The 20,860-nt window shown below is 39.7% G+C and overlaps 1 protein-coding gene across 2 annotated transcripts in view; it reads left to right on the top strand.

Annotated features, from left to right (window-relative positions):
* pram1 (PML-RARA regulated adaptor molecule 1) overlaps window positions 1–20,860 on the top strand; it is a 49,208-nt gene extending 28,348 nt beyond the window's left edge. Inside the window, exons 8-16 of one of the 2 annotated variants that reach the window (XM_002934792.5) lie at window positions 687–720; window positions 1,676–1,710; window positions 5,190–5,253; window positions 7,388–7,441; window positions 10,824–10,908; window positions 17,475–17,637; window positions 17,931–17,964; window positions 18,672–18,706; window positions 20,348–20,860. In XM_002934792.5, the coding sequence (XP_002934838.1) occupies window positions 687–720; window positions 1,676–1,710; window positions 5,190–5,253; window positions 7,388–7,441; window positions 10,824–10,908; window positions 17,475–17,637; window positions 17,931–17,964; window positions 18,672–18,706; window positions 20,348–20,376 (533 nt within the window). In that variant the 3' untranslated portion in view covers window positions 20,377–20,860. The remainder of the gene's footprint in view (window positions 1–686; window positions 721–1,675; window positions 1,711–5,189; window positions 5,254–7,387; window positions 7,442–10,823; window positions 10,909–17,474; window positions 17,638–17,930; window positions 17,965–18,671; window positions 18,707–20,347) is intronic. The other variant, XM_031905404.1, reaches the window with a different exon arrangement.

Raw genomic sequence — 20,860 nt, 5'->3', positions numbered from 1 at the left:
AAAGTGGAGTGAAGCATTACCGGTGATGTTGCCCAGGGCAACCAATCAGCAATTAGCATCTGATTGGCTGCTATCAGCAACATCACCGGTGATGTTTTACTCCACTTTTTAAACAGCTTGATAAATATACCCCCTAGTCATTGGCTAGTACAGATTGAAGTCACCCATGACATGGACAGTTTACCCTGCATTCCAGAGTGCATTCTGAGCGGTGGGTCAGTTGTTGTGTACTGATTTACTGTCATACAGCCCAGCTGCAAGGACACAGTAATGAAACTCCTTTTTGGTTCCCAAGGCGATATCAGGCTATTTCGAATCGAACTAGAATGACGGGTATAGACGTCCATTGGTTTCCGACTAAATTTCAAACCTGCCCCATCTAGATCTGCCTGATTTCAGGCCAGATGTCTGTCAGGCAGGCCCGTCGTTGCTGCCCATACACGGGCCGATAAGCTGCCGAATCGGTCTAAGGGACCTATATAAAATACAAATAATTCTATAAATAATAAATAAAGTCCAAATGCAAATTGTCTTTGAATGATGCTGTCTACATCATACAACGATGTAATATTAAAGTGGTTAATAAACCACATTGGAGAAAGACATGTTTAACAAGATATTTTATATGTTCTGTGTTTTAAATATTACAAAGTTGTTTCTTATAAATGTTTTTCTTTACCTTTTAGTTGGTTATGTACCAAGAAAAGCAGTACTTAAACTGTAAGTATTTACCCCAGTTTTAACCCAGACCTAAAGGCATATCAGGGATAGGTGCTGAATTGAGCAATTTAGCGCATTTGTTCATAAATCAGTCCTGTGGTATTTATTAAGGTGTATAGTTTGCTGTTTAATTAGTTTGCCTTACTTCTCCCTTTTTTGATCCAGCTTATTTTTAGATGTAAAAAGTATGAGATGAATGCTAGTGAAATGCAAGTGAGTTCTAGCACGCAGGTTTAGATGTAGAGCCAACCCAGACCTGCTGGAACCTATGGGCACTCTCCCTGACCTCCCCCCGATTGAGGCACAAAGGGAAGAAGTAAAAAGTACACACAAGGGGTGAGGGTTGCAACGTCGGGTATGGCCTGTGATGGAGCTCACTACTGGGATGGGGCCCCCTGAGTGGGGTGTGGGGGTCTCTGAAGTGGCAGCCTCGGTGGGCCCCAGACACCTAGTCCAACCCTGACAGGAGTATGATGTTGGCACAAAGCCAGGCATATAACGAATCAGATAAACCATGAATCTGGTAAATCAAGAGGAATAAATGCATTTTTCCATATACAAACAGTGTTGAATGGGTGGGCTAGGACACACTGTCATTCCTGTGTCCACCTTTGCTTTGCTGCCCAATGATACATCCATTAAGGGATGAACATAACCGAAGTGCTCTACGGGGTAAGCAAGGATGGACACATGAGTGACTCTTATGCATATCTGCCAGCACAATGTAGCCCAGTAAAGAATAACATGTTCATCTGTATTTTTCTGTGACCATGCCAGTGGGTACTGACCCACAGGATATCAACACACGCAGTGCCGTGTTGTGGAACTCACTGGAAAGCAGTTCATAGGAGCATATAGTTTTGATGCATATAAATGTATGTCTGCTAAAATAATTTGATAACCCTTAAAATAATTCCAGATTTGTCATTCATTTTATTTACTTTTATCATTTTAGAGAAAAGAATATTTATAATATTACCGATATTGATGGTATGTATACATCAGTTTAGCAATTTTTTTAAAAAAAATGCTTTCAGTAAGTGTTATGTGCAGGGCTCCAGATATACCATGTGTTTACATCAATGATATGATGAATTATCCAAGGGAATGCCAAAATCAAGGCCACATGCTGCCCTTTATAACTTGAATCAAAATATAATTTATTAGCACAGAGCTTATCTGACCCCCAATAGACTCACTAAGATAAACCCTATCTTGTCAGATTTATGCTGGGAATTCAATCAGTCTCCTGCAGATTTCTTCCATATATTCTGGTGAAAAATAAAACAAGGAATTAGGCAGTTACAAGTATTACTGTTCTGTTGGATCCACTCACACTAAGTCAAATAGGGGCTGCTCCATAGAGTTTGAAAACATTGGTCACCACACCTTAGTCAACATTTTTCCAGAACCTCAAATTTATAACCCATCTTGCTGCTCCCTTCTGCCACCTTTTTCTCTTCTCCCTATTCCCAATATATCATTTTGGTAGGATTGACTCAAATAACAAATTATAGAATGAAAAAGTGATGCTTTCACACAAGCATAAAAAGCAATGTTATCTTTTTTAGTAAAGTAAAACTTTCTTTTACCAAAATTACATTATTTACCCTCTATATAATATATTACTTTTAGGCATAAGTAAACCTTATAACTAAGCAAGTGTGTGTAAGAGCAAATTTATTCCACCCCCTTCATAGAAATTAGAAGTTGAGGTCACATTGGTTTGCCTCCTAGAGAGGCCAAAAGTCATCAGTGTAAGTATAACCAGTTCATGGGCCACCTTGAGTTACTAAACTACTGTATATAATGTAAAGGTAAAGGGTCTCAACAGATCTCAGCACTATTTACACATCAGATATCCCACTGCAGGGGGCCTGTAACCAGAGCTGCATTTATATTTAGACACCTGTCCAAGTCCAAATCTAGGGCAGCAGCTTTAGGGGATGGAGCTGGGTGCTTATATTAATAATAAATACCAGCCACCAGACATTTGAGGCTAAACCCAATGGAACTAAGGGAGGAGGTACCCCTTTCTTTCTCAATCAGAACATGCACAGTATGCAATGTGTGTTTTGCATGCCCCAATTGCCAAGGATGAATGATGAATGGTTAGAGGGCCAGTGCTGCTCTAAGAAATACAGCCCTGTTTTTGGGATGAAGTTGATGTTTTTCCAGTGCTCACTTTGGGGAGGTGTCATTGGTATAACCATCATGTTTAACTGTATGTATATGTCATGCTTCTCATAATTAAAAGCTTTTGAGCAGTATGTTTTCCTATGTAAGAAATTGCTCACAACAGATGCAACTTAATTATTACATTATTTATAGCTAAAGTTTTTATACCAAATGAAATACAAATATAAATCCCATATCTGCTCTGCTGTCCTGCAGTGGAAAAAGAAAGACGGCTCAGTCTGTTGTTTGTGTTCTTCAGATCGACAAGAGCACTTTGATAAGCCAGTACAAAGGGCATATTGTTGTTGTTGTAAAAAATGATTTAATGCTTTTATGACCTTGAGCTTTATTCTTCAATGAAAGTATTTGCCAAAATAATGACATTCAGTTATCAAGATACATAAACAAGACTTCTTCATAAATTCATTAATAGGCTTATTTATCAATATTCGAGTCTGTTTTTTTTTCTTAGTTAAATAAACTCACATATCGAATGCTCACTTATTTATTAATGTGACAAACTATTCAAATAAAAAACTTGAATACTTCAAATCTTTGAGTTTACAAACTTGAATAAAACTCAAATATCTCGACCTGAAAATATGGCATGACTTTGCCTAGGGCAACTCCCATTGACTTCTACAGAAACTCGCAAGCTGTACATTTGAGTTTTCAGGGTTTTTGCACTTAATAAATGCCAGACTTTTGAGTTTTGGAACCATAAAGTGAATTCAATTTTTTTAGTGCAAAAAAACTCGAATCATGCAAAAAGACCAAACTCAAACATTGATAAATCATTACCTAAATGCACAGGATGTACAATATTCACAGGCACTCCTTTGGTCCTAGAAAGTTAATCAGCACCCCCTCTAAGTCTGTATGAGAAAGCCGCGAACAGCAATTGAAATGACTAAACCACAGGATAAACAAATAAATAAGGTTGAAGCCTCATACAGACAAAAGCAAACAAAAGGAATTCTGGGAATAAATTCCAAACTCTTAAAAAAATCCCATTTACATGGGTTTATCCTATAGGCTACAGCTCACCCACTGGGTTTGAAGCTGTAGCCAGGATAATAGCTGATCAGATTCCCAACTACAGACCAGTTTTGCCTTTCTTGAGGCTCATCAGTGTAGTGCAGGGTTTTCTGATCAGCCTAGGTAGAGTCGCCATGTGGTTCTACAAACAAATAAATAAGGTTGAGCAGACTGCCTCATACAGACAAAAGCAAACAAAAGGAATTCTGGGAATGAATTCCAAACTCTAAGCTGATCAGAAAACCCTGCACTACACTGATGAGCCTCAAGAAAGGCGAAACCAGTCTGTAGTTGGGAATCTGATCAGCTATTATCCTGGCTTCAGCTTTAAACCCAGTGGGTGAGCTGTAGCCTATAGGATAAACCCATGTAAATGGGATTTTTTCAAGAGTTTGGAATTCATTCCCAGAATTCCTTTTGTTTGCTTTTGTCTGTATGAGGCAGTCTCCTCAACCTTATTTATTTGTTTGTAGAACCACATGGTGACTCTACCTAAGCTGATCAGAAAACCCTGCACTACACTGATGAGCCTCAAGAAAGGTGAAACCGGTCTGTAGTTGGGAATTTTTTTAAGTGTTTGGAATTCATTCCCAGAATTCCTTTTGTTTGCTTAAACCACAGGATAAAACCTTTGTGTTTACTGTGTGAGACAAACTGAATGCTGCATTTTGGGGGCCATCATCAGTTGTCTCCCACAAGAAACACAATGCATTTACCCCAAGGTTTAGTCATTTTATGTGTTGGCTTTCGTCCCAAGATGATACATTTACATGTATATTCTATCCTAAAACTTAAGAGTTAATTTACTTATGTCCCCAATGCAATTGTAAAAGCAGCAAAATTGTTCCTCTTAGTACTTATTTACACAGCACTTATATCCGGGGCATTGCTGTGGTCTGCACATCATGCTGTCAGCCGCAAGGCAGCCCTATACTTAAACTTGGAAAATGGAAAGAACAGGGCTCTGCTGCACCTTGTGCCCAACAACAATGCTTGTCTGACGTCCAGGTTAAAAGGGGATCCCCATCCTGCCCCTCATAAATACAGTGCTGCCAAAGCAATTAGGTGATGCATATGCTTCAAATCACTCTTACTTGAACAGGTCCTTATTTCTTCCTATCCTGAACCTTATATCCTCTCTCAGGTTCAGATTGTATGGACTCTAAATGAATAACATATATTAAAATTAAAACCAGGAATATATTGTTTAACAGAAAATATATATATATTATTATATATGTTTTGGATTGCAGATACAATATACGATGACACCGAGCTTATATCCAATACATTCCCTGCTGTACCTGCAAAAGCAAAGTAAGATTTATTTGATTAATCTTTTAAACAGTACATTAATTATAACTTTTATTACAAAGTTCAGTGTTTTTGAACACTGATATGATATGATATGCATCTGTATGAAAATATTATGCAACCTGTTCTTAATGTCATTACTTGTATTAATGTAATCTTTACAGGGTTGCAAACATTTTATTTTTCACCCAATATTTTTATTGACAAGGGGACTCCTCAATTGACCCTTTGCTTTTAACCATCCCTCTGAACCCCATTGTTACATACCTTATTAAAAACACCAGAGGCCAGAAATGGTTAAAATGGCCATAGCATTTATTCACATTTTATCAAATAAATAGGACCTTGCCAGCCTCACCTCAAGGCAATATTCAAAGCCAGAATTCCATAAGAGATCACTACTAAGCTCTGCCGTTCCTCACTGAAGACTTGAGATCAGTACAATGCTTTATATCCACCACTGAGTATTAGGCTGCCTCTACCTACAGAGAGGATGGCCCCAAACTGCTACCAGCAGGGGCTGCATCTCCCAGCATGAGAGAAGTTCAGCAGCTCTGCTGCCGGTCCTGAATCTGCGATTCCTCAATGATAGGAAATCCAAGCAGGCTGTCACCTAATACAAGCAGTAGTAGCATCTGGATCAATCAACCCACCGTGCAGTCAAAGGAGAGAACCTCCTTTCTCCCTCTTCTTTACTATGGGAATTTCCTACCGCTGCTGTGACAAATAAAACTTAAAATACATCCAGTTCCAATTATGCCTCAGGAGGGAAAAAAATCCTTCCTGACACCTATGGCGATCTGAAACATTCCTTGGATCAAGGATTTGACATTCATTTAACATGAATGATACCATGCAGACTATAACATTTATACTGTATAACGTTAGTGAAATCACAATATAACAGTGCATGCAGGAAAACATCCACTTTCGGTTGTTAATAGATAATATGAGTACATAAAGAAGAGATGAACAGAAGAAGCTGCTCGGATGAGCAGTGAAATGTCTTCAATGATTACTTAGTGACCCCCATTTTAGGCAGATGACAAAGGCACATAAAAAAACTCCACATTTTTAAAGTTACCAAAGATAGGCCATTCTATAACATATAAAAGGTTAACTTAAAGGTGAATTACCTCTTTATAAATGATTATTAAAATAAATTGTGTGACATTTATATTATGCCTGCTCCACCTAATAAACTGTTTAAAGCTCAAGAACCACATATACCAGGATTATTTTGTGCATGAAGCTGTAAAAACCTTTCCTTCAAACCATGCCCTACTAGAGTTTGCCAGGGGTGTGGCCAAAATAGAGAAACATATGTATGTACATAAATAGTTCAATAGTGCCTTGAGGCCTAAGCAAATATTTAGGATCGTTATCAGTAGTAATTTATTTGCCAGGGAAACAAGTAGTTTAATAAGGTTCACTATAGCTAGATGCGATTTAACTTAACTTTAAAAAGAAGAGGGAATATACAGATTTTTGTAATGGTTGTACAAATGCTCTCCCTGTACTTGCATGGGTTTCCTCTGGGTACCACACTTGCCTCCCAAATGCCAAAACACATACAGGCAGTTATTTGGCTCCTAATGTGTTTTCTTTTGTAAAGTCCAGATTCACATATAAAACCGCACCAGCTCAGGGTAGCTGTGAGACAGCAAGCCTCTTCCTTCTTCTGTCTTTACAATGCTTGTGAATGCACAGTAGATTGAAAAGCGGAACTTTAACACAAAAGTCGGCATTTTCACCCTACTGTGCATGCGCTGGCCCCAGGATTCGGAAGAACAAAGACAAATGGGAAGGTGTAGTTTTCTCCTAACAGGAGCACCAGCCCGGGGTATCAGGTGAGCTATTACAATCACTGGGGGGTGCCTAACATTTTGGCACCCCCTAGTGATTGTACCTTTCCTTCTCCTTTAAGCAGAGAGACGCCAGTCAGGTGTCATTCATCTGATACAAATACTTGTTGAACATATTTAATAGTCTCATTTTTTTATGGTGGCAATTTTATTTATCTGTGGTTCTTTTTTAGTTTAGCATTGGCAACAATAGTACTCGCTTGAATTTGCAGTAAATAAAATAACGTTTTTTTTTTTTTTTCTATTCTATGTTTTCCCGTATCCTTGCAAAGAAATCAGCAAAGTTATCTCACAAGAATGTTCCAAAGAAATTCAAGTCAATCAAGGTATTTTCTTTTTTGCAGTTTGCTTTTAAATAATCAAATTTAAATTACATAAAGACAACATAAAAAGCAATGCAAACACAATTATAACTTCTGATTATGATTGTTTGACTTTTGGAAATGTGATCTACATTGCATTGCAGGTTGTGTTGAATACTGTTGGTCATACTTAGGGGGCACATTTACTAAGCAATTTTGAGATAAAGTCGGATTTTTTCTTTTGTTCTAGATAATCTCGAGATTTACAAATGGGTTTTCACAAGAACTCGATAATTTCGTTATTGTACCTTGAAAAAAAAATTTTGAAATTTTTTTTTAAAAAAACTCCCAGAATTTTTGATTTATTAATGTTTAGTTAATTTTTTTTTTGTCAAAAAAAATTTGGCAAGTTTGATCTGTCAAATACCATTGAAGTCCTATGGAGGTTTAGAATAATAGAGGAATAGTATAGTCAGTGACAGCCTTTACTTGAACTTTCAATGAGTAGTTAAACCCCTCATTGTTTTCAATTTCACCCAGCTTCAAGGGGAACTTAATCCCCTCATTGTTTATAGTTTCAGACAGCTTCAAGGGAAAGTTAATACCCACGTTGTTTTCTATTTCACCCAGTTTCAAGTGAAACTTAAACACATTATTGTTTTCCAAGAATGAGTGCCAATGCTCTTAAAATGCCTGCAGGAGCAACTCCTGTTTGGGAAAAATAAAGAGGATTCATGGAAACGAACGTCCATTTAAACTCAAGTTTTTCGAGTTTTAACAATACTTTCATCTTGAAAAATTCGCAATTTTCAAATGAAACTCAAAATTTTCATATGAATGATTCAAGCATTATTGTGACATTTTATAAATACAGCAATGATCAAGGTTAATTCGAATTTATACCATATTAAAGGACAATGAAAGATTAATATAAATTAAAAGTAAGTCTAAAGGCATTCTTTTTAAGTACTTACTGCATATCTCAATTCCCAGATCCCTGCTTGCTTCTCTGAGATATGGTGCTGGCAGCCTACAGCAGTGTGAAGACTCCAGTGACATCACTGAAATCTCTCTGTCCTTCCTGTAGGCTGCCAGCGGCAGCCTTCCTATTCTCTGAGCATGTGTGTAACTTGATCCTGTCTCCTGTTCTGAGCTACACATACCCACCAGCCAATCAGAAGCGGATCGGGCAGAGGGGAGGGGGGAGGGAATGAAACACACGTGCAGTATGAAGCAAGGAGGGAAAGGAAGGGAGAATACCTTTTTAGAGATGGCTGCCTGTTCTAGAAAATGTGAAGTAACTGTGACTGAGTAAATATTTGATTAGGTGAGCCAAAAGTGTGGCGTTTTTACTAAACAATAGGAGGACTATTGGGCAGTATGCTTTTTACATTTTGACTTGCATTCTCCTTTAAGTTTATACCAAAACGTATCAAACGCAAACAAATCTATTAGGGTTAATAGAAAGTATATCTTCAGCCACTGAGTGACTTTATTTTTTTATAAGGGGTTAGATTTGACAGACTCATTGAAAAGATATGAAATAATGCAATTTTTGTTTGCAACTGACTTTTTTCCCCCTCAGCTTTACATACAGTGGCTTGCAAAAGTATTCGGCCCCCTTGAACTTTTCCACATTTTGTCACATTACAGCCACAAACATGAATCAATTTTATTGGAATTCCACGTGAAAGACCAATACAAAGTGGTGTACACGTGAGAAGTGGAACGAAAATCATACATGATTCCAAACATTTTTTACAAATAAATAACTGCAAAGTGGGGTGTGCGTAATTATTCAGCCCCCTTTGGTCTGAGTGCAGTCAGTTGCCCATAGACATTGCCTGATGAGTGCTAATGACTAAATAGAGTGCACCTGTGTGTAATCTAATGTCAGTACAAATACAGCTGCTCTGTGACGGCCTCAGAGGTTGTCTAAGAGAATATTGGAAGCAACAACACCATGAAGTCCAAAGAACACACCAGACAGGTCAGGGATAAAGTTATTGAGAAATTTAAAGCAGGCTTAGGCTACAAAAAGATTTCCAAAGCCTTGAACATCCGACGGAGCACTGTTCAAGCGATCATTCAGAAATGGAAGGAGTATGGCACATCTGTAAACCTACCAAGACAAGGCCGTCCACCTAAACTCACAGGCCGAACAAGGAGAGCGCTGATCAGAAATGCAGCCAAGAGGCCCACGGTGACTCTGGGTGAGCTGCAGAGATCTACAGCTCAGGTGGGGGAATCTGTCCATAGGACAACTATTAGTCGTGCACTGCACAAAGTTGGCCTTTATGGAAGAGTGGCAAGAAGAAAGCCATTGTTAACAGAAAACCATAAGAAGTCCCGTTTGCAGTTTGCCACAAGCCATGTGGGGGACACAGCAACATGTGGAAGAAGGTGCTCTGAGACCAAAATGGAACTTTTTGGCCAAAATGCAAAACGCTATGTGTGGCGGAAAACTAACACTGCACATCACTCTGAACACACCATCCCCACTGTCACATATGGTGGTGGCAGCATCATGCTCTGGGGGTGCTTCTCTTCAGCAGGGACAGGGAAGCTGGTCAGAGTTGATGGGAAGATGGATGGAGCCTAATACAGGGCAATCTTGGAAGAAAACCTCTTGGAGTCTGCAAAAGACTTGAGACTGGGGCAGAGGTTCACCTTCCAGCAGGACAACGACCCTAAACATAAAGCCAGGGCAACAATGGAATGGTTTAAAACAAAACATATCCATGTGTTAGAATGGCCCAGTCAAAGTCCAGATCTAAATCCAGTCGAGAATCTGTGGCAAGATCTGAAAACTGCTGTTCCCAAACGCTGTCCATCTAATCTGACTGAGCTGGAGCTGTTTTGCAAAGAAGAATGGCCAAGGATTTCAGTCTGTAGATGTGCAAAGCTGGTAGAGACATACCCTAAAAGACTGGCAGCTGTAATTGCAGCAAAAGGTGGTTCTACAAAGTATTGACTCAGGGGGCTGAATAATTACGCACACCCCACTTTGCAGTTATCTATTTGTAAAAAATGTTTGGAATCATGTATGATTTTCGTTCCACTTCTCACGTGTACACCACTTTGTATTGGTCTTTCACGTGGAATTCCAATAAAATTGATTCATGTTTGTGGCTGTAATGTGACAAAATGTGGAAAAGTTCAAGGGGGCCGAATACTTTTGCAAGCCACTGTATGTAAGTAATCAATTTTAGTTTTTTTAGTTATCATGGAAAAAGGTTGAGTTTTTCTTCCATAGTCATGTTTTTTTGTTTCTTGTTTATGCTTGATCATGAAAATCAGTAATTCTGCTTCCTTGTTCTCAACTTTACATCAACACAATAATGTGACCTAGAATATCAACATATTCAAGTATGCTATCTCTTCACTGCCTGCACTGTTCTTACAGAAACCAAATAAAACCACAAATACCAAAGAGGGAGAAACCTACAGATGAAGAAAGAGAAGCAAAGGACTTAAAAAAGAGGTTCAAGGTGATAGTTTGTTCGTTATATAGAATTAAGTCTTATAATGATAAATTGTGGGGCCCACAAGAGTTTGGGGCAAGATTCAATTTGAGGGGAAAAAACATTGCTCCTAATTTGGTTCCACTTTTTTCCCGTAGACTTTAATAAGGTTTTCATGTGGTAAACAGTGAGATAAGTTTTTTTTCATTGAATTGCATTTGGCTCTATGGGAAAAGCTGGAATTGAATTATGAGTATGCTTTTCTTCAAATTGAATCTGGCCCATTAAGTTTAATGGACCGAACCCTATAAATCAGTTGGCTATTTGCAACATCATTCTAGGAAAACCAGTGGCATAGTTAGAACCTCTGTATCCAGGAGAACAATTCCATATCTCACATTAAGCTCATTACTCTTTCAGCCTTAGCACAGGAAGAGAACAGAATCAGGAGGAACTACAGACAGCAAGTAAAATATAGATGGGTCACTAAGATCCTTGTTGCTGCAGTTTTAGGGACAGCAGTTTATATTTGTTGTAATAACATTAGTATTGTTTAAAAAACTTTGGACATTTAATAATAAGCAGAATAGTAAAAAGAGTAAAAGGGAAAGTTGTGCTCAACCATTACATTTTAAACCATTAGGTGGGGGGTGCCATGGGGTTGTGACCACAAAATACATATAGGCAACAACCAGACCCATTATCAATATATGTAGGACATTAAGGGGTATATTTATGATGCTGTGTACAATGTGGAGTGAAGCATTACTGGTGATGTTGCTCAGGGCAACCAATCAGCAATTAGATTTCAACAGTTAGAAAACCAAAGCAAATCATCTGATTGGCTGCTATGAGCAACATCACCAGTAATTTTTCACTCCACTTTTACACAGCATGATAAATATACCCCTAACACATTCTGTACATTAAGCTACCAAGAAATGTCCTCCCCTTCAAGCAAAACAGGGATTGTTTGTCCATTTATTGCAATATACTTCAAGCCCTTTGTTAAATGTATTTTAAAACAGTAGAATTTTTAATGAGTCGGGAAGGAAGGTGTAGGACTGGCCATAGGGGATGACTTAGTTGGCCAGCTTGAAGTATATTACAGTATTTTCAATTGGCCATTTTTTGCACTTTGGGCACTGTGCAAATAGCCACAGGCCTGTGGACCTGCAGAATTCTTGCATCCCATTTTAAGTGCATTTTTAACACAATCAATCAGTTTGCTTGTCAATATTATTCCACAAACACTATACATGATCTTCTTGTTGAAGACATGTTTAACTTACTGAAATCTTTTATTGCTCCACCTTTCTTAAAGTGATACTGACACGAAAAAACTACTTATCAAAATACGAATATACATAAAAAGCTACCTATAGGTTGTGTTGGCGGTTTGTTTTCACTGACAGGTTTGGTTTTGTAAGTACTTCTTCGACTTTGGCTTATTCTTCCGCTTCTTATTATTATTATTCTTAGCACCCCCCATTTTCTAAACGCTACTCCTTCTACAGTTTTAGGGGTACAACACCCAAACTCCCCACACTTCTTCGCCCTATAGTGCAGCAGGTTGCTTGTGCTTTTCTAAGTGATCCCGCTCCCCATCTTTTTGAGGTGCTGCTCCGAACCCCCCAATTTTCCCATTGACTTTGACAGGGAAGATTTTCAAACTGCTGCTACTCTTACAGCTTTGAAGCTACACCCCCCAAACTTGAATAACATAATCATGGGGTCACCCCAAATGAAACCACGACTTTTTTTGGATGAGCCCAAAGTGGGAGGGGCCAACAACAGCCAATCAAATTTTACCCTTTGACTTTTATGGGGAAATTGAAACTGCTGCCAATCTTACAGCTTTATAGCTACACCCCCCAAACTTGAATAACATAATAATGGGGTCACCCCGAATTAAACAGCGACATTTGTTGGATGACCTCAAAGTGGGAGGGGCCAACAACAGCCAATCAAATTTCACCCATTGACTTTTATGAGGAAATTGAAACTGCTGACAATCTTACAGCTTTGAGGCTACACTCCCCAAACTTGAATCACATAGTCATGGGGTCAGCCTGAATGAAAATATGATGATTGGTGGATGCCCAAAAGTGGGCGGAGCTGTGAACAGCCAATCAGATTTTTCCTATTGACTTGGCGAAAATTCAACCTGCTGCCATTCTCACAGTAATAACACCGGGGTGGAGCCACCTAACGCCAATCAGATGTCACTTGTTGACTTTCAGTGGAGAAATCTAAATTGCTGCTATTCAGACACTATTAAAACCAGGGTCCCCAAACTTTGCTCAGTGGTTTTTGCTACATAACTAAATGGTTCGGTCCAAACCCCCCCTCCAAAAAATGGTACAGTCCACCCCCCCCCAAAAAAATGGTACGGTCCGACCCCCCCTCAAACAAAATGGTACGGTCCGACCCCCACCCCCCAAAAATTGGTACGCTCCGACCCCCCCCTCCAAAAAATGTTATGGTCCACCCCCTTCAAAAAAATGGTAACGTCCGCCCCCCATTTTCTAAATGCTACTCCTCCTACAGTTTTAAGGGTATGACCCCCTCCAAAAATTGGTACGGTCCGACCCCACCCCCTCCAAAAAAATGGTACGGTCCAAACCCCCCCACAAAAAAATGGTACGGTCCGCCCCCCGACAAATAAAATGGTACGGTCTGACCCCCATCCCCCAAAAATTGGTACGGTCCGACCCCCCCCTCTAAAAATGGTACAGTCCGAACCCTCCCTCTCAAAAATGGTACGGTCCGACCCCCCCCTCCAAAAAATGGTACAGTCCAACCCCCCCCCCCCCCTACAAAAAAATGGTACGGTCCGACCCCCTCCCCCTCCAAAAATGGTACGGTCCGACCCCCCCCTCCGAAAAATTGGTACGGTCCAAACCCCCCCTCCAAAAATGGTACGGTCCGACCCCCCCTCCAAAAAAATTGGTACAGTCCAAACCCCCTCCCCCACCCAAAAAAATGGTACGGTCCGACCCCCCCCTCTAAAAAATGGTATGGTCCGACCCCCCCTTAAATAAAATGGTATGGTCAGACCCCCACCCCCCAAATATTGGTACGGTCTGCCCCCCCCTCCAAAAAATGGTATGGTCCGACCCCCCCCATTCAAAAAATGGTACGGTCTGACCCCCCCTCCAAAAATGGTATGGTCCCAAAAACCCCCGTCCAAAAAAATGGTACGGTCCGACTCCCCCCGCCAACGAAATGGTACAGTCCAACTTCCCCCCATCTGACAAAATGGTACAGTCCATCTTTAGGTATAGGGGCTGTCATGAAACAGTATCATTATGTTGGGTTGAAATCTACTGTTCTTTGACTTCAGCTTATTCTTCCGCTTTTTTATGTTGGGTTGAAAACCCCAACCTACTGTTCTTCCACTTTGGCTTATTCTTCCGCTTCTTCTTCTTCTTAGCGCCCCCCATTTTCTAAACGCTACTCCTCCTACAGTTTTAGGGGTACAGCACCCAAACTCCCCACACATCTTCGCCCTATAGCAGAGCAGGTGGCTTGTGCTTTTCTAAGCGATTGCGCCCCCCGTCTTTTTGTGGCGCCGCTCCGAACCCCCCAATTTTCCCATTGACTTTTACAGGGAAGATTTTCAAACTGCTGCCACACTTACAGCTTTGAAGCTACACCCCCAAACTTGAATCACATAATCATGGGGTCACCCCGAATGAAGCAGCAACATTTGTTGGATGACCCCAAAGTGGGAGGGGCCAACAACAGCCAATCAAATTTTAATCATTGACTTTAATGGGGAAATTGAAACTGCTGCCAATCTTACAGCTTTGAGACTACGCTCCCCAAACTTGAATCACATAGTCATGGGGTCACCCTGAATGAAGCAGCAACATTTGTTGGATGACCCCAAAGTGGGAGGGGCCAACGACAGCCAATCAAATTTTAATCATTGACTTTAATGGGGAAATTGAAACTGCTGCCAATCTTACAGCTTTGAGACTACCCCAAACTTGAATCACATAGTCATGGGGTCAGCCTGAATGAAAATAGGATGATTGTTGGATGCCCAAAAGTGGGCAGAGCTGTGATCCGCCAATCAGATTTTTCCTATTGATTTGGCGGAAATTCAACCTGCTGCCAGTCTCACAGTAATAACACCGGGGTCCCCAAACTTTTTACACTTGGTCACTAGGGATTGCAGTTTAAATTTTGAAAAGTGGGTGGAGCCACCAACAGCCAATCAAGTTTCACCTATTGATTTTTATTGGTTTGATGCAAGATTTTCCAAACTTTGCACAGTCAGTCACTGGGTGACTACGTATTCAGTTTTTTTTTGTTAAATGCAAAGTGGGAGGGGCCAACAACAGCCAATCATATTGTACCCATTGACTTTTATGGGGAAATTGAAACTGCTGCCAAACTTACAGCTTTGAGGCTACACTCCCCAAACTTTTTTACCTATTGACTCTAAATGGGGAAATCCAACCTGCTGCCGTTCTCACAGTAATATCCCCGGGGTCCCCAAACTTTTTACAGTTGGTCACTAGAGGACTAAAGTTTTAGTTTTGAAAAAGTGGGCGGGGCCACCAACAGCCAATCAGATTTCACCTATTGAATTTTATTGGTTTGATGCCAGAGTTCGCAAACTTTGCACAGTCAGTCACTGCATGACTTTGTACTCAAGGTTACATTTCTTTCATTGTTTTCAGTGGGAAAATTTTAACTGCTGCCATTCTCACATGTTTCATGTCAGGGTCCCCAAACTTTGCACAGTTTGTCACTAAGTGACTATGTTCCAAGTTTAGAAAAGTGGGTGGGGCCAACAACAACCAATTAGATTTCACCTATAGACTTCATATGTTTAAATTTAAACTACAGCCATTCTTTAAATATTAATACTAAGGTCTCCAAACTTTGCAGAGCTAGTCACCTGGTAACTGCAGTTCAGAGTTAGAAAAAGTGGGTGGAGCCAACAACAGCCAATCAGATTTTACCTATTGATTTTCAATGGGAAATTCAACCTGCTGCCATTTTCACAGTATTAACACCAGGGTCCCCAAACTTTTCACAGCTGGTCACTAGGGGACTGCAGTTTTAGTTTTAAAAAAGTGGGCAGAGCCACCAACAGCCAATTAGATATCACCTATAGAATTTTATTGGTTTGATGCCAGGGTCCCCAAACTTTGCACAGTTTCTCACTGGGTGACTATGTTCAAGTTGGCAGGGCCAACAACAGCCAATCAGATTTCACCTATAGACTTCATATGTTTAAATTTAAACTGCTGCCATTCTTTAAATATTAATACTAAGGTCCCCAAACTTTGAAAAGCAGAGCCACCAACAGCCAATTCATTTCCACCCATTAAATTTCATCCAATCAGATTTTATCCATTGAATTTTATTGGTTTAAATGTAAAATGCTGTCATTCTCACACTATTGCATACTATGCCAGGATGCCCACTGTTTGTCACTGGGTGACTTCGACTCAAGGTTAGAGAAAGTGGGCACACCCAGCAATCACAATTTACCTATTGACTTTTATTGGTTTAAATTTAAACTGCTGCCATTCTTTAACTATTAATCCTAGTGTTCCTAAACTTTGCAGAGTTAGTCACTGGGTAGTTCCAGGTTAGAAAAAGTGGGCGGAGCCACCAGACGTCACTTTCAGTGGGAAAATTTAAATTGCTGCCATTCAGACACTATTAAAACCAGGGTCCCCAAACTTTGCACAGTGGTTTTTACTATATAACTGTGGTCCAAGGTTAGAAAAAATGGGCAGAGCCAACAACAGATCAGATTTTATTCAGTGAAAACCGTCAGTGACAACGTTTTTCAACCCAACATGAAGTTTGTTCTCAAACTTCCCTTTCTAGTTGTTACTTGAAGTTCCTAAACCTGACTGTTTTGCCAACCTGACTGTCCCTTCCCAACCTGTCAGTTATAGCTTCTAATGCTAACAGACAAATATGGCTGCCCCCTCATAGAGGAACACAGGGGATCAGACAGGTAATGTAAACGCATCAGGCAAATATTTTTATAAAGTTCTTGTTATGATAGATGTAAAAAAAAGATTTACTTTCTGGTGTCAGTATCTCTTTAATATCCTCCATTACCTACAAAAACATAAGGGGTAATTTTTCAAAATACCAAGGGATAACCCTAAGGGTGAAGACACACAGAGCTACCAGTAGCAGCTACTTGTTGTGGTTACTAAAATAGACAATGCTGATCATTTTCTGGAGTTTTTTCTAGATTTTCTGGAGTTTAGTAGCCATGAAAAAGTAGCTGCTACTAAGTACCTCAGTATGTCTTCACCCTAAGAGGCACCGTTTAATATCTTATTCATCGAGCACTTCTTCCCCCAGTCTTGTTGAACCTTTCCTAGATAAGGAATGGCCTCTGCCACTCCCCAAATTGTGTGTCTCAAATGGAATGCAGAGGGCAAGTCTTGCACTGAGGACTTTGATGTAGAGGTGATAAATGACCCCTATGGTTTTTTGAAACCATGTTGCTCCTTATGTAGGATAATAGTATGGAAGCAAAATAATTCTGACTTTCACTGTTAAATATTAATATTAATGCTTGTACATTTACTTTCCCTCCTCAGTTTACTGGTGAAATTAGAGTTTTGACTCGAATGATGGTTGTTCCAAGCGCGGGGAATAAAAGAGGTGGAGGAAAAGAATTACCAATCAGCAAAGGAGAAATACTGGAAGTTATACAGTTCACCAATGAGGAGAAGGTGTTGTGCAGAAATAGTAAAAGGAAATGTATGTAATCCTTTGAGTTTGGTATGCAGTTAAACACTTCCTTGGTGGTCTTGTAGTAGTATATAAATGACATTGGTATTTGATCTGTTATCCAACCCTCAGCCTCTCCCCAGTGTACTAACCAATATTGCTTAGCAACAGTTAGAAGCTCAGAGTTCCCATGTGGTTTTTTCAGTAACCAGCAATATCATTTAATCACTTGGGGGTGCTGTGTGGTTCTTTTGGATGATGCATTAGTGGAATAGATTTTCCAACATGTTTGCTTAACATAATGTACAATTTGTGTTTTTCAGATGGTTATGTTAAAAGGAGATATGTTTTGCAGATGTAAGTATTTTACCTTCACTAGCATTTATGTAATAGCTGGCATCACAATGTTCTAGCCCACTGACTAACTAATGTATGCACGGTGTAAAAACCTTACAGAGAACACACATGCAGTAAACAAACTATCAGGATGTAAGTTACACATTAAATAACAGACCAATTTTTTTACATTATTTGGTCAGCATAAGATGCACTCAGAATATCACAAGTGTAAATACTTAAGAATACGGTATTGGATCCATTATGCAAAAACCCATTATCCAGAAAGTTCCAAATTACAGAAAGTGCATCTCCCATATAGACTCTATTATAAGCAATACTTTTTCATTATTTCCTTTTTCTCTGTATTAATAAAACAGGACCTTGAACTTGATCCCAGCTAACATATAATTAATCCTTATTGGATTCAAAACAATCCTATTGGGTTTATTTAATATTTAAATGATTTTTTAGCAGACTTAAGGTATGAAAATCTGAATTACGGAAAGACCCCTTATCCAAAAAACCCCAGGTCCCGAATGGTCTGGATAACAGGTCCCATATGTGTACAATGAAAGGGATTGTGGAAAAAATGTTATGAATGCAGTCACCATTACTCCATCCAGCTTTATAATTTTTATTACATTATCATTAGAAATATGTATTAGGAACCCCAAATGACACTTGTTGAAAACATAAATGCAACTTAATATTGTTCTTGTTTTCAGTGAAAAGGATCTATATGATGATGTCGACACCTTACGTATGTATTCAGTTCTTTAATGTCTTCCTCTTTTGAAATATAGAAAACTATAAACACACTCAAACAAAACAAGGCAATAATATTATTTGTACAATTTGGCATAAGGTGAAATACTTTATTGATGTCAGAACTGCATTAGGGCTCTGGCACACGGGGAGATTAGTCGCCCGCGACAAAACTCCCTGTTCGCGGGCGACTAATCTCCCCAAGTTGCCTCGCGAGGCTTATTCGGCGATTTGCGCGAAATCGCGCCGCCGCGTGTGCCATCCCACCGGCGACTTACATGTTCGCCGGTGGGATGGCAGGTGAAAGCAACTCGGGGAGATTAGTCGCCCGCAAACAGGGAGTTTTGTCGCGGGCGACTAATCTCCCCGTGTGCCAGAGCCCTTAAAGGGGACCTGTCACCCAGACACAAATCTATAATATAAGTCCTTTTCAAGTTAAACATAAAACCCAAATCCCTTTTTTACTGACACATACCCATTATAATGGCATTTAAAAGATTTTAAAAAAGAGACAGGGCAGAAAATTACGTTCACTTTCCATTCAGCACTCATTTTCTCCCTCCCTCACCATCTAATTGTGTAGCCAGTGCATGGGCATGCGCATCTGGTCCCCCATTCTGGCACATAAACAAGATTTTGGCATGATGCAAAGCATTCCTTAATAACAGTGCCCACAAAATGGCAGCTGCCTGCTTGCTGTGATTGTGTAATTCCAAGACTGAAGGAAACAAGATTTATATTATTTATATAGTGTAAGTGAAGTTCATTTTGCTTGACAAATGCAATAGAAAAGAATTTGGAATTATTTCTTAGGGTGACAGATCTCCTTTAATATCTCACTGATGGCATATCAGGATAACTGGCATCCAGTCACAAAGGTGATATACACATATGAGGGCTCAGTTACAATGCCCAACGTAGTGTGTGAAATGCAAAAATTGGCCGCAATTGCCTATTTTTTTGCACTTTCCCCACTGTGTATGGCATTGTGTCATGCTGAGGTGCAAGGTAGACATGGCATGACACGCAGCCCACATCAGGGCCCTGTACTTACCACCTGCCCTAAATTTCTTATTTGGAGCCAAGTACTGAGCGTAGCAGCAGGGTGGCTCAAGTGCTTTATCAAATGAGCATTAAGGGGCACACTCTTGCACCTCCTAGTGCTCTTGGACTTATCCCCGCTAGAGTCATAACTGACCACTAAGGTCTACAGGATCCACTGAAATAGAGCTTGTTTTGAAAATGCATAGCATTCTAAAACTTCAGTCTTGCAAAATGCATTTTAAACTGCACCTAAAATTGCTTCCCACACCAGTTAATAGAGGGAGCTTCCGGTGCGGGCATCCATACAATTTAGTATGCATGTGCATAATGAGCCAGACTTCCTGCTCACACCTCTGGTGGGGTAAGCAATTTTAGGGTGATAGGTGCCCTTTAAATTGTACTACACCTAAATTAAAAGGGACACAATGTATTTTCATTCTCATTACTCTTACACAGATTATGTTTCCTCAACTAAGTTTCCTTATTTGTTGCACATTGTTTCACATTGTTAAATGACAAGCATCCCAATCAGCAATTCAATAAAGGTCAGGCAGCCTTTCAAATAATAGGTACTATTGTCTTACTCTTCCAGGTTCAGGAATGGCACAGCGAAGAAATTAAGATTTATTTTTGGTGAATATTTATTTGTCATTATGAAGAAGACAAGGCCAAATACTGAGAACTGAACACAAAAGTCTGAAAATGTTACTGTGGAGTGGACTGAGAAGGTAGTTTAGCACGTTTTCTTTGGAAGGATTTGTCAAAAGAATGTCATTAAAAAAGGTCCTTGCAATCTCCTGGACTGGTTTGGGAGGGATAAAAAACTTCTTGGAACTGCATTTGGCACCTAGGACTCCAGATGGACATCCCTGGACTAAATTGCATAGATTTACATGGGTCTATCCTTAAAATTAAACGTTTCAAAACAAATTGCTGGATTACCCTTCTTGAAGTTGTAAAATATTGTTCTGTACCTTGGGAAAGCCTAACTATATTGTTTAAAATTTGATGTAAAATGATTGATTGGCAGAATTTATCATTTGCTTTTATACACTAATGTTTTACTAATAATGCACAAATAAAACAAATGATTATTAAACAAAAA

The sequence above is a fragment of the Xenopus tropicalis genome, chromosome 1 (assembly GCF_000004195.4).
Source record: "Xenopus tropicalis strain Nigerian chromosome 1, UCB_Xtro_10.0, whole genome shotgun sequence".
NCBI classification, from domain to species: domain Eukaryota; kingdom Metazoa; phylum Chordata; class Amphibia; order Anura; family Pipidae; genus Xenopus; species Xenopus tropicalis.
Note: the sequence above shows the minus strand (reverse complement) of the source record. Positions and strands in the feature narration are given on the sequence as shown.